Genomic DNA, 13,844 nt, shown 5'->3' with positions numbered 1-13,844 from the left:
TACCCTTCAGAATCAAAGTGTTTAGAATTACTTTTCTCAAATAATGTTGAACATACGAAGTAAATTGACATAGGCCAACCATAAAGGTCTGATCTGAACTTCTCGTCCATCATCTTAAAATTGACTCCTGGCATTAGCTGACTGTCTTGATAAACTTAAAGGTAGTTGTAGTTTTAAGTTTCAGAAGCAAATTGGCAAAGTGTCTTATCAAGGCACTTTTTTGTATAACCTAATAGATAATTTGATGTGTATAGTACAAAATGATTACTCTAAAGGACAATTCTTTATTGCTACTTTTTTTTTAAACTGGAGTGAATCTAAACACATTTCTAAACGGTTGACTGTTTTCTGAAGTGCATTATTTTGACCATGTGGTAAAGGCAAATATTTGTCTCGTCGTCTTGCTGAAGTGTATTCCCTGCCTTTTTCTTTGAAATCCATTATTGTCTCGTGTGTGCTCAGTCACTAAGTCGTGTCCGACTCTTTGTGACTCCATGGATGTAGCTTGCCAGGCTCCTCTGTCCATGGAATTTCTCGGGCAGGAATGCTGGAATGAGTTGCTGTTTCCTCCTCCAGGGGATCTTACAGGGTCTGTAAATCCCGATGCTGTAGGAATTTACATACTGGTATATAGAGATAAGGCTGTATCATAAATTTTTAAAAAAACTTGTAAAGAAGCAGCTTTGTTTTCTTACAAGATTATCCGTATGGGTTATACAAAAGTCATGGTAGGGCTAACACTTTGGGAATTAAGGTCAAATGGAATTGTGGAAACTCTGTATTTTGCTATGTGCAAAACACTTTTCTACCTAGAGAGATGATTGTTTCAGAGTTATACTCAATGCTGAGTAAAAGACAAGGTGTTGAGTATAGGGATAAGGAGATCAAACCAAAAAGGATACTTAACCTAGCCCCATGAGAGATTTTAAGGAGAAAATGAGGTCATTGGGTAGTGGTGGTTCAGAAAGAACAGTATTTAAGAAGGTAGACAGTGATTAAGATAGGCCCTGTGAGATGGTCTAAAAGTTCAGCAATAATGTGAATGTTGAAAACTGCCCTAAGTCCTTAACCTAGGAAAAGTATCGGATTACAACATTTTCATTTTGTAGGACAGCTTTTGTTCATGTACAGGCACACCTTGAAGATAATGAGGGTTTGGTTCCAGATGAAAAAAATAAAGCGAATATCACAATAAAGCAAGTCACACATTTATTATTTTTGGTTTCCCATAACACATAAAAGTTACATTTACTATAGTCTGTTAAGTGTATAGTAGCATTATTTTTTTTAAATGTACATACTTTCATTTAAAAATAGTGTATTACTAAAAAACACTAATCATCTGAACCTTGAGCAAGTTGTAATCTTTTTTTTAACTGACAGAGGGTTTGAAATAATGCAAGAAATTATCAAAATATGGTACAAAGACAGAAAATGAGCAAGTGCTTTTAGAAAAAGGGCCCAGATAGCCGCAAACCTTCAATTTGTTTAAAAACAAAGCACCCTCCCAGACCCCCACACAGTATCCATGAAGCATACAACAAAACAAGGTATGCCTGTGATAAAAATTCATATCTCTGTGTGTGTATGCTTTCATGAACCCTTAGCCAAGATGATTGTTGTATGCGCCCATAAAATGACTATGCCTAGTGTGTCCCAGGAACTGGGCTAGGGTTGGATATGTTTTCTTTGCTCATGGAATGTATTGTTGATGTAAATTGTGATTATATATGTCCCTTGAAGAATGGTGTGAAAATAACAAAGCAAATGACTCTTTCTGTTACGGCCTTATGACCCAGCATTTTCTATCTTGGTGTAGGAACTTAGTGATTTGGCCCGTGACCCTCCAGCACAATGTTCTGCAGGTCCAGTTGGGGATGATAGTAAGTAATTTTCAAGTTGATTTTTATCATTAGTTTCAAAAAAGCTTGTGTATTTTTAGACAATAACAAGAGTATTTTCTTTTTCTAGTGTTTCATTGGCAAGCCACAATTATGGGACCTGTAAGTACTGATAATTAAAAGCAAAAACTTAATTAAAAACGCAGCATTAATCTAGTTTGTAATTTTTAACTAACTCTTTATAGCTTTATTTCATTACATTGTAATTCTATTTGGAATATGCCATAACTGTATTGCTTTTGAAAGAAACTAGTCATTTGTTAAGTACAGTATAAATGTCTGCCCCTGGGTTCTATGTTTAGCATTTCTGTGACCTGTCAAATATCTCTTCTAATTTTCTCTCATAGCAATGTAAAGTATTGTCACAGAGCTTCCTGATTTACAGAGCCAATGAGTTTTCTGACCATATCATGGTGTTACTCAGACTCTGAGCGTGTAACTGCCTAAAATCTAGCTTAATTGTATTATTTTGATATTTTGAGTTTTTATAGAACTTGAGTTTCATATAAAATTTGAATATTTTTAGGTAGAAAGTGATATTTTGAATACAGCAAAATTCCTTTCTATCCTGGGTAGATAAGAAACTGTATTGCTGGATAATTGAATGTTCAGAATTATGGATACCATCTAAGAATTTCACAGAATTAGAGCGCAGTAAAACATCTTGGGGTAAGACTGTATCTTGCACAATACTTAACGTTTTTTTTTAACTTGGAAGGCACGTGAGGGTTTCTGTTCTGAGTTGTGTGTTTGTTACTGAATTTTCTGCTTTCTTACCCCTTTTGGTATTTTAATTTCAACGTAAATGGCAATAATGTACTAGGTGAGATAATAGTAAGTAGTTCATAATTTAGAGGAAATACCCTTGAAAAGTTAGCCAGAGGGTAGATTGGATTAGCACATGTTTATTTAACAGTTCTAATTATAAATAAGATGGAAGGGGACATTTTTAATAGTTTAAAGTACATCTGGATTATCCTAATGAAAACTACAGAGTCAGGATTGTTTCCAGTTACCTGCAGGTATATTTTTACTGTTTGAAGTGCTTGCTTTTGTCAAATTGGTAACAAAACTGTGATCTGCCACTGCCCTGTGCTTCTCACCCCCTTTAAATATACGTATTTGTGTAACTCATGGCTGACCCAGTTTGACAGTATTTTATTTTTTATCCACACCGCATGATTTGTGGGATTTTATGGCTTCCCCAGCCAGGGATCGAACCTGTGCCTCACTGCAGTGAAAGTACTGTGTCTTACCACTGAACCACCAGAGAATTCCTGACCCACACAATGTTTCAAAAGTTGACAGGCTTTGCATAAAAACCTCCTGACTAGGCTTAGGTTGGAATAGCAACTGCTGCTTTTTTTTTTTTCAAATGAGATGTGTGTATCTGCCACAGTTCTACCAAATCCACTTCAGCACTTACATTGGCAACTTGTAGAATCTTCCCATTATAGATCACCAGTTTTCAAAGCACAGAATTCAGTACAATGCCTTGCTATATCTGAACCAAATAAAACTCATCTTTGATTCAGAGGTGCTTTAAGATACTCTCATGAAAATGAGTTGTCAGTACTAATAAAGCATGAAAGCATTGGTGGTCAAGACTTGTGTGATTGGATGGTGTGTGTAATAAACCAATTCTTTTAAACCAGTGTAAAGTTTTTCTGCTTGGTTTTTGGAACTGGTTTTTTATTTATTCCTTTCCAAAAGTTCACCTTTAGTAAATCAAAGTGAAGCATAATTGAGGAGCTCATTAGTAGTCTTCCAGAGAATAGGAGATTGCTTATCCTGAAAAATTTTTTGGTTTAATTTGCTTCTATTTTCAGGAAACATTTTTCATTTATTTTATATATATATATATTTCAGATTATGGCTATTCTTCGCTAATTTTTTTTTTCCAGCAACCTGTTAGTATAAAGGATAGCGATTTTATTCTTTCAAAAACAAATAACTTTATTTTCAGAACTCTACCCCTGGTTAACAAGAGCAAAAATGATATTTATAGCATAGTTCTGCTTTAGTAACATTAGCCTCATTTCTAAGGAAGTTAATTCTCATTGTTGGATAATTTCAGGAATGAGTCAAAAGTTACAACTCCCCCAAAATGCAGATTTTAATTGTGCTTCATAAGTAAGCATCTAAGTTTCGATATCAGCTTGTACATGGTTAACAGTTACCCTTACTATTAAGTATATCAATGAGACAAACCATGTTACTTTGACTTTTGACTGCATCCTTGTGACAAAACATCACAGTTTGATTAGATAATTTTATTTTGTTAGTAGAGTTACTATTGGATTTTGGTGGATTTTAGTAAGGAAGTACTCTTGATAATTGAGCAAAAACGCATGATTCTTAAAACCTGTGTGTTACCTTATTCTTTCTGAAGACAAGATACTTTGGATCACATGTGCTGATAAAAAATAAAGCTTTGAAAGAATTGCAGACCAGTGCTAGTGACACGGTGTTTAAATTTTGTTGGTTATTTTTTACTAAGGAAATTTCCGTAACAAATTGATGTAGTTAGAAGAAGCTTAATTTCCTTACCTATTTCTGATATTTATGTGCTTGATTTTTTAAAATTGGAAATGGAGCTGTTAGAAGGAATTTTGAAATTATTTTGAGAACCACACCAATTTCCATTCCACCTAATCTAAGATAAATAGCCATTCACATACTATGTGTGTGAATAATGTAATTATTGGCAGCCTGAGCAGAATCAGCTACAAAAACTATCTGAAGTAAAATATTTGGTCCATATGAAATGTTATATTGTTAAACAAGGGTGAATTTTTCAGTTTATGTTGACTATTACATTTAGCCTGCAAAGGCTAATAATACATGAAAACTTATCTTTAGTACCTTACTCTTTAAGGAGCTGTATAGTGTAAGACGAAAATTAAATGTTAAGTTTTTGTTGAATAATAGTAACTATACAGAGCAAGGGCAGCCAGCAGTTTGGACTCAAGGAAGGACTGTATTATGTACCTTTTAAAAACATTTAAGCATAAGATGGACCCTGCAGTATAGATAGGATCCTGTGGGTAAGGAAGAATATTCCAAGTGTAGGGGAAAGAAATATGAGAAAAAGGAAATGTGAAGCATTACTTACTGTGCAGTAAGAAATGTATTCTGGAGAGGAGGTGAAAGATGAGACTAGATTGTTGGAAACTGCATTAAAGCACAGGAATTTGAACTTCAGTCTTGTCAAGCTGTGCTTGATTTCAAGCTGGAGTTAACTTTTATCTTGAAAAGACCACTTCAGCATTAGGGTGAGGCATAAATTGGAGGGAAAAACCAGAGTGAAGGCAGGAATACCAGTAGTAAACCATTGCCATAATGCAGACAAAAGTTAGTAAGATTTTGTACTAAAGCAGTGGATACAAAGGAGAGGAATCCAGTTCAGAAGACTTAAGGATTTTTGAGATTTGGTATCTACTATGAGAAGATGGGAAAGAATCAGTGATGAGATCCTAGTTTGCGGCTTAACTAGTGTGGTTTCAGTTTTTGAGACATCTGAGTAGAACATATTCAATAGGCATTTGAATATATGTCCTCGAAGGAATAACTACACTAAAGATAGATCCTAGAATTACCAAAATAAGTATGGGACAGGAGACAGAAGAATATCAGTCTATCATAGTTGCCTTAGGGGAAGAATACGGACAGACATTGAGGGAGGAGCAGTTTGGACTAATTGTAGCAAGACCATGGTCGAAGGTTTCTGAAGAAGAGATCCATTATGTATTCTTCATTTCTAAGATTGGCTCAGTTTGTTTATCAAAGTATTCCTTTTTCTTGGTATATTTGTTTGATTCATGGTAAATTCAAATGTAGAGCCTTAGTTTTTAGGTGACATCATTTGGTTATCTTTAGATCATGTATGGTTTTTACCAGTTTTTCCTCTTTGCAGGAGTTTTGGTGTTAATTTGTAACAGTGAAATATTTTCATTCTATAAGTTTTTTTTTTTCTTGAACAAGTGAGATGAAATTTGATTTTTTATTAAATCTATTAGACTACCTTTAAGAAGCAGTCGGATGTAGTGCTTGATTGTATGAAACTTGGAATGAAAGCGTAAACAAAATTTTTGGAATTGAGCTTAATGAAAACATGTTTTCATTAAAACAGTTTACCCTTAAATTGTTGTCTGTACTTGGTAAAAATGTTGTCTTTCATATGAGCTTATTTTATAAAAGTGTGTGCTATTTGAAGCCTCTATTTCCAATTAATAGTTATATTATTTAACAGTGATAATCTAATTTGGATTACTTTCTTGTGTCTTTGATTTTTCTATAGTTCTCAGATGCTGTTTTGCAGTCTTTCTTGAATTAGAGTTTTGTAGGCATTATGAAGCAGAGGGACTAGGAAGTAGGAAAGACATTTAAATAGTAGCTCTCCCATTAAATAGTATGTATCTTTTAACTTGATCATCAGTAAACTGACCATTCTCCTTTAAACCCCAGGTATATACCCTTGTTCATTTCTTCATAATAGCTATAAAATCTCACTGTATGTCTCTGCCAGATTGTAGACTTAGCAAGATGAGAAATTATTCTGTATCCCTTTCACTTACCCAGTAAATAGAATGGAGGTAGTAATTCAACTAATGTTTAATAATTTTACAGCGGGATGGGATTAAATGAGCTGTACTGCAGTGTCAGCCCTGTGAAGGTTATTTGCCTTGCATAAGGAGTGGGCCTAGTACAATAAAAGGTTCATTAAAGAAAAAAAGGTTCATAATAGCACTGTATATACATCCTCACTTGAATGGAGAGGAATGGGTATTGATAATTCAATTACTGCAGATTTTCAAACACATTTCTATGTTGACTCTACATATCCAGAGGCAATTAGGCAATTCCATTTTTTTGAAAAACTCTTTGACCTTAAAATCCTTGACCACATCACCTTTTCGTTCTTTGATATGTTGGTTTTCAGAAGACCTGGGTTTGAATCCTGGTTTTATCATGAACAAATTGTATAGTTCACTAAGTTACTTTAAGTCCTATTTTATTTACTCATGAAACAGCAACAGTGATATCTTTTTCTTGGTATTGGTTAAATTAAATGTGGAATACTAGTAAGTTTCTCCCAAATGTTACTTCATACTGTTACATGATGTTTATTTACTGAGGAGTTTTTCCATACTCAAATTACAATGAGTAAAACATTTAAGGAGAAAAAGTAGTGCTGTAGCATGAAATTTTTTGTATCTTCTGTTTCAAGTGTGCGAAGCAAACATCCCAAGTTTTCCAAATCTAGTACTTCTGTGTATTGACTTACTGTAAAGGATTTAGTGGTGTGATTTTGAAGAAAAGACTGTCATGGTTTTATTAAATGAGGATTTTGAGGGGCCAATTGGGAACTAAACTTCTTAGAAACTTCGTTTGTTTCTATTCTACTTCCCCTATTGAAGGGAGTTATGTTTACCTACAAGAGATAAATTTCTGGTTTGTCAGTGACCAGAATAGCCTGTTAAGGTACAAAGTTGTTTGTATATATATATGATTGTCATTAGAAGAAATACCCAACAAATACATGTAAGCTTTATTTTCAGATTATAATTTGATACATTATTATGTAGACTTTATTGTTAACTGTACTTTATGAGAACTCGGATCTAGAACCTTGTGTTTCAGAACAGCTTTTCTTAAAATTCTTTGACTTCATGTAAAATAGGATCTAAATTACGATTCCTTATATTCTGTAGTAAATATTGTGATTTTTCACTAATAAGAACTTTATTGTGGAATAATTTAGACTATTTTCATGTAAATAGGTAATTTGCTTCATATTAGAGAAATGCTTAGAAAATAAATGTCAACATGAATTATTTAGCAGTCATTTTAAATAGCAGAGTTAAGCATATTTTTCTTTTCACAGAATGACAGCCCATATCAAGGCGGTGTATTCTTTTTGACAATTCATTTTCCTACAGACTACCCCTTCAAACCACCTAAGGCAAGTATTCTCCCCACCCCAAAACCTGTGAGTATAGATTTGTATTTTATTCCAGAGGAATAGAACATTCCTAGACATTAGGGTTCTGCATAAGTTAAGGCTAAACTAATGTAAATGTATAATGAATAAGAATAATTGGGGCTTGACTGTATATACTGAAATAAATCACTGATGTTGAATGCTAACTGTTAGCCTTTAAGAAGAGATAAATCTGGGTTTGAACTTTGTAACTGGAGGTAAGAATTGCCTTATCCTTTATGTTGCAAGGCTCAAATATACCATGTGAAAGCATTTTTCCCACTTTATTGTGCTTATACAGATTTGGATCAGTAACTCTAGTGTCTTAAAATACTAGCCTTCCAGATACTCACCTTCATTATGCATTTTCACTTGATGCTAAAAAATATACCAATTTGTGTTGGAATTTAAGACTGCGATATATTTTGGGTTTTGAGTTTACACATATAAACTATCTTCACAATTATGTTATAGGTACAATATGACAGTTACTTGAAAAAAATACTTTTGTGATATTCAAATTGTGTTTTGTGTACAGTTGGAAATAGAGGTTCTAATACATGCTTTTGTACCTTGATGCCTTAAATGAGGTAATCTGTATGCTTTGGTCTACATCAGAAAATTTCTAATTTGTTAGTGAATCCTAAATTCCCTTCAAGTTGCTCCTTTGATACTCATGCTATGGTAGGGCCAAAGTTAACCTTTGAAACAACCTACCATAGCACTGAAAATAAATTTTTGCCACATGGTTACATTTTCCATTTTAATTGAAGAAGCCCCTGAAGGATCTTTGTCAGAATACAGATTCTTTTATGTGTATAACTTCTAGCTATTAGATTTTTAAAATTTTTAAACTATTTTTAAGTGTAGCTACAGTTTTTTGGCCAAAGTTCACAGTGCTTGTTTTTATCTGTGAGAAATAAAGTTTTTTGTTTAATTCTTTTTTTAGGTTGCATTTACAACAAGAATTTATCATCCAAATATTAACAGTAATGGCAGCATTTGTCTCGATATTCTAAGATCACAGTGGTCTCCTGCTTTAACTATTTCTAAAGGTAAAATATTAGAGGCTTTGATTTTCAAATAGTTAAAGGAGTTTCATTTTTGAGCTGACTTATCTAAGTATTTTTCTAATGCCAGCTTTTTGATAAAGATGGGGAAAGGACTTTTAAAGAAACCTTTAGTTAAGTGTTCATGTATCTCATGGTAGGTTGTTTCCTACCTAATAATATTCTAAAATGCATAGTCTTGGGAAAGGTCTCTAGATAAACTCTGCTCTTCTACTTTAATAGGGATTCGTTGTGTGACATCTTTAATAGGTTGTCCAGTTTCCACATTGATGTTCCAGATAGAGATGGACTATCTCTCCATCTCTTTCAAACAACTCTGGTGGCTTTACTATGTCACTTTTACCCCACAAATAAAAATCACCTACTACAAAGCTACCTAATGAGAAGAAAGTCTGCATTTTAGTAATTTTCAGTTTTTGGTGCTGGCTTATTAGCATTCCTTAGTACACAAAATGAGTTTTAAATGTTGCTAATTATGACTATTTCAGATATTTGAGGAGAGCAGCTTACTGGACGCATTCTCATTTTCTGGCTGAATACTTAATGTAGCATTCCCTAGATTATTTCTTGAAATAGTTAATAGTGTTTTACAAAAAGTTTTATTTTTAGAAGTGTGGTAAATGCAAAGTGAAACAGGTTTTGTTTGTTCATTCATTTGTTAAGGCAGGACAGCTAGCCTTTTATGTCCTTGTACAGTGCATTTGAATCTCCTTAAAGGGACTGTCTAGCATTCCCAAACTTTTATTTGATTAATCAGAAACACTTTTGTGTGGGGAGTGGGGACAATTTGGGTAAATGCTGCTGCTGTTCTTTTAGGTGCAGCATTATTTTAGGCCCATTTTTCACCCCCCTGGATACATTCGAGTTTCTTTTCAGGTCAGGTTCTCTTAACACCAGGCACCTGGTATGACGAAGACCTTAATATTATTTTCCAGATGTGTTTGGTTTTACCATCATTGGGAATACACTGTAATACTGAACACTGTTTCTGTAATGCAGATTTAGTTTTATTTCTGATCCTGCACTTGAGTTTAAAATTATATTTTCTATAATAATGTATTTTTTTTATGGTATTGCTATTATCTTCATCCAAGGATTGTCATAACCACATTCAGCTTTTATATCATAAAGTTTTTATAAAACTTTGCACAGTGGCACATAATTCATATTCACAATGAAATAGATACATGTTCCAATGATGCTTCACATCTTTTAAGTTAATATTTTGAACAGGTCAGAGTGAGAGCTGTAGCTGAAGAGCTACTCAGTAGTAGATCTTGATGTTTGTTTGTTTTTAATTTAATCAAAACTCTTGGATATGGTGTCTACCTTATAAATTCTGGGAGATAAAACCTGTAGTCATTGGGGCAGTTGGGTGTTTTTGTGATACTCCCCCAGAGTAGGACAGAAAATGGATTATTTTATCAAGCTAAACAGCTAAGCAGCATATATTGCATAGCTGTACTGTTATTCAAAATCCCCACCACCCCCATCCCCAACCCCCTCCAGCCATTACCAAGAAATTCCACTTCACTATTTCAGAAGGTTCATATAGAGAAGTCCCTGGCGGTCCAGTGGTTAGGACTCCATGCTTCCACTGTAGAGGGTACAGGTTTGGTCCCTGGTCAGGGAACTAAGATCCCACATTCAACGTGGCATAGCAAAAGAAAAGGTAATATAAATTAAATGGCATCATTTCACTATCTCAGAATTTCTGAATTTGCCCGATTTTTGTAGCTAGTCAGTAAACTAACATACATGCTAACAAATAACAAATACCTATTTTTGGAATCTCTTATCTACCAGGAACTTGTCTTCTATGAATCAAAATCTCTGTAAAACTTTGTCTTATGGGAATTAAGATGGAAACTCATCCTCTTTTGAGGATTGAGGTGTATAATAATTGTTTTTCAAATTCCCAGTGGTGGGTAACAGACATTTGTTTTTTTCCAGTTCTTTTATCCATTTGTTCACTGCTATGTGATCCAAACCCAGATGACCCCCTAGTGCCAGAGATTGCACGGATCTATAAAACAGACAGAGATAAGTAAGTATGTAGTAATTTGAGAAAACAATATAAAAAGTGGCTTTTCTTAACGAGTTAGTATTATATGCGTTGCTGTAAATTGTGGCTTGATGCCAAGGAGACTTGATGCTTATTTCTGGTAAGATGGTAGTTGAAATGTGCAGGAGCTAGTTATTGAAATGTGATTGGTTTTTTTTTTTTTTTTTTAATTTCCTAGGTTATGTTTTCTTTTTCTAACATGTTCAGCAGTTTGTCACTTTTATGTTTGAGGAAGAAAGGTATTTTTTCTTCATCCCAATCACATTTAAAACAAAAATATTGGTACTGTTGTAAAAATTTGGTCTAAATATTTTATATATTCTTTATGTACAACTTGACCATTAAAATTTCCGTATGTTATAATTAATGCTCAGTATACTTGTTCAATTAGGTACAATAGGTTAGCAAGAGAGTGGACAGAGAAATACGCTATGTTGTAGGGTAAGAGGATCTGCACATTATGGTGCGCTTATTCATGGTACTGCCAGCACATGAGTGCTGCATGCGTAAGGCACTGTATTAACTAACAAAAGGTAACTGATGTGGCAGTTTCTGAAAACTGTACACTTAACTGCTTGATCTCTGTTTAGCGTGAAAGTATACCCAGCAGTCATTATTGCTTGAGAGTAATTTTGCATGGCAAAGCAGTGTTATATAGCACCAGTAAAAAATGAAAATTTTAGTATCTTTTTCAAACTACTATAGTATTTAAATTTTAACTTTAAATATTGGTATATTGTAAACTTCAATACCATATGGAATGTGGTAACTTAGCTAAAATTTTGTCAAGAGATAATGTAAGGGACAAACACTTCTTTAAGCCTCACTATCTGTACTAAATATTCATTACTGACAAGCATGCATTAGTGTCAGCTATACTTTGTGGCTACCTGTATGCTAAATGAAACCTTTGTTTTAAAGTGCTGGCTTTGAGAGGTATCCTTAAGTGAGGTAACCACGAATTGGTAGAGAAGGAACTTAAAGTTAGAAAAATGGTTGAATTATGTTCAGTTCTCGGTTCGATATGAAGTTAATATTTTTATAGAGGTCAAGCTGTAAATATAAATCAGTTCTCCTATGTCCTTTTAGATATTCCTTTCTTGAGGTTATCACTATAATTTTTGTTTTGGTAAGTAGCCTCTGGCATGGTAGTAATACAGGGAGAAATTGATAGCATTTTATCAATATTAGTTATCTTCCTCAGCAGTAAATATCCTTGCTTGTGTATGAATTAACTGTTGATCATTTTAAACAAAGATGCCCCCACTTGTACTCCTACTAGTTTTATCCATCAGGTCTCAAGTGGGGTTTTTTAATTGCCAATCACCACACTTTAACAGGTGATTTTGATTAACACATATAACTCACAGCCTACCACCTCTTGAAAATTACTGCTTTTTTATCATCTTCCCCAGTGTCTTAATCTTCTGCCTGTGCTGAAGTCTCAAAGGCATTTTCTCTTGGAAATATCAAGGGTGAAGTAAATTATCATGAAGTCCAGGATTCAGATAAAAATGTTTATTAGTTCATTGCTCAGTCTGGCTTTCATGGGAGTTTCTATAGATCTACAGAAAAGTGCACTATTCTGATAATAGGTCCATGGCAAGTTGTAAAAGAAAGGTTAAGATTTGTTGAAATGGATACTAATTGTAAAATTTCTAATAGACCGTTAGCTCAGTAGTAGGAAAGAAAAAAGGTCTTTGAGTTTTGCTAGCCAGTCTATATGTTTATTAAAGTATGCCTTTCACTGGATTAGGACACTGTATTGAAGCATAGGGTCTCGACTCCTACAGTGCTTTGAGTACCAGTGCTTTTTCTTCCTTGTTGGCTTTATCCTAGTCGTAGCCATTCAAGATGACTCCATGACGGGTCTAGAAGTAAAATACTCTTTCCTTACCTTTTAAGTGTTAAGAATTATTTTAAATTTTTAAATAACATCTTTTTTATTTACAGATACAACAGAATATCTCGGGAATGGACTCAGAAGTATGCCATGTGATGCTACCTTAAAGTCAGAATAACCTGCATTATAGCTGGAATAAACTTTAAATTACTGTTCCTTTTTTGATTTTCTTATCCGGCTGCTCCCCTATCAGACCTCATCTTTTTTAATTTTATTTTTTGTTTACCTCCCTCCATTCATTCACATGCTCATCTGAGAAGACTTAAGTTCTTCCAGCTTTGGACAATAACTGCTTTTAGAAACTGTAAAGTAGTTACAAGAGAACAGTTGCCCAAGATTCAGAATTTTTAAAAAAAATGGGAGCATGTGTATTATGTGGCCAATGTCTTCACTCTAACTTGGTTATGAGACTAAAACCATTCCTCACTGCTCTAACATGCTGAAGAATCATCTGAGAGGGAGGGAGATGGATGCTGAGTTGTCACATCAAAGGAAGCAGCATTATTCTAGCAGCATCCATTCTTGTCTAAGCCTTCCACTGTTAGAGATTTGAGGTTACATGATATACTTTATGCTCATAACTGATGTGGCTGGAGAATTGGTATTGAATTTATAGCATCAGCAGAACAGAAAATGTGATGTATTTTATGCATGTCAATAAAGGAATGACCTGTTCTTGTTCTACAGAGAATGGAAATTGGAAGTCAAACACCCTTTGTATTCCAAAATAGGGTCTCAAAACATTTTGTAATTTTCATTTAAATTGTTAGGAGGCTTGGAGCTATTAGTTAATCTATCTTCCAATACACTGTTTAATATAGCACTGAATAAATGATGCAAGTTGTCAATGGATGAGTGATCAACTAATAGCTCTGCTAGTAATTGATTTATTTTTCTTCAATAAAGTTGCATAAACCAATGA

At 33.9% G+C, this 13,844-nt stretch overlaps 1 protein-coding gene across 7 annotated transcripts in view; it reads left to right on the top strand.

Moving 5' to 3' along the window:
• Positions 1 to 13,844, top strand: part of UBE2D3 (ubiquitin conjugating enzyme E2 D3) — a 27,425-nt gene extending 13,581 nt beyond the window's left edge. For 5 of the 7 annotated variants that reach the window (XM_070452218.1, XM_070452221.1, XM_070452220.1 and 2 more), the window contains exons 3-8: positions 1,820 to 1,883; positions 1,954 to 2,003; positions 7,789 to 7,866; positions 8,834 to 8,939; positions 10,908 to 11,001; positions 12,973 to 13,844. In XM_070452218.1, the coding sequence (XP_070308319.1) occupies positions 1,820 to 1,883; positions 1,954 to 2,003; positions 7,789 to 7,866; positions 8,834 to 8,939; positions 10,908 to 11,001; positions 12,973 to 13,018 (438 nt within the window). In that variant the 3' untranslated portion in view covers positions 13,019 to 13,844. Of the gene's footprint in view, positions 1 to 1,819; positions 1,884 to 1,953; positions 2,004 to 7,788; positions 7,867 to 8,833; positions 8,940 to 10,907; positions 11,002 to 12,972 lie in introns of those variants that run through there. The other 2 variants (XM_020901941.2, XM_070452223.1) reach the window with 2 other exon arrangements.

The sequence above is a fragment of the Odocoileus virginianus genome, chromosome 21 (genome assembly GCF_023699985.2).
Source record: "Odocoileus virginianus isolate 20LAN1187 ecotype Illinois chromosome 21, Ovbor_1.2, whole genome shotgun sequence".
Classification (NCBI taxonomy): Eukaryota; Metazoa; Chordata; class Mammalia; order Artiodactyla; family Cervidae; genus Odocoileus; species Odocoileus virginianus.
Note: the sequence above shows the minus strand (reverse complement) of the source record. Positions and strands in the feature narration are given on the sequence as shown.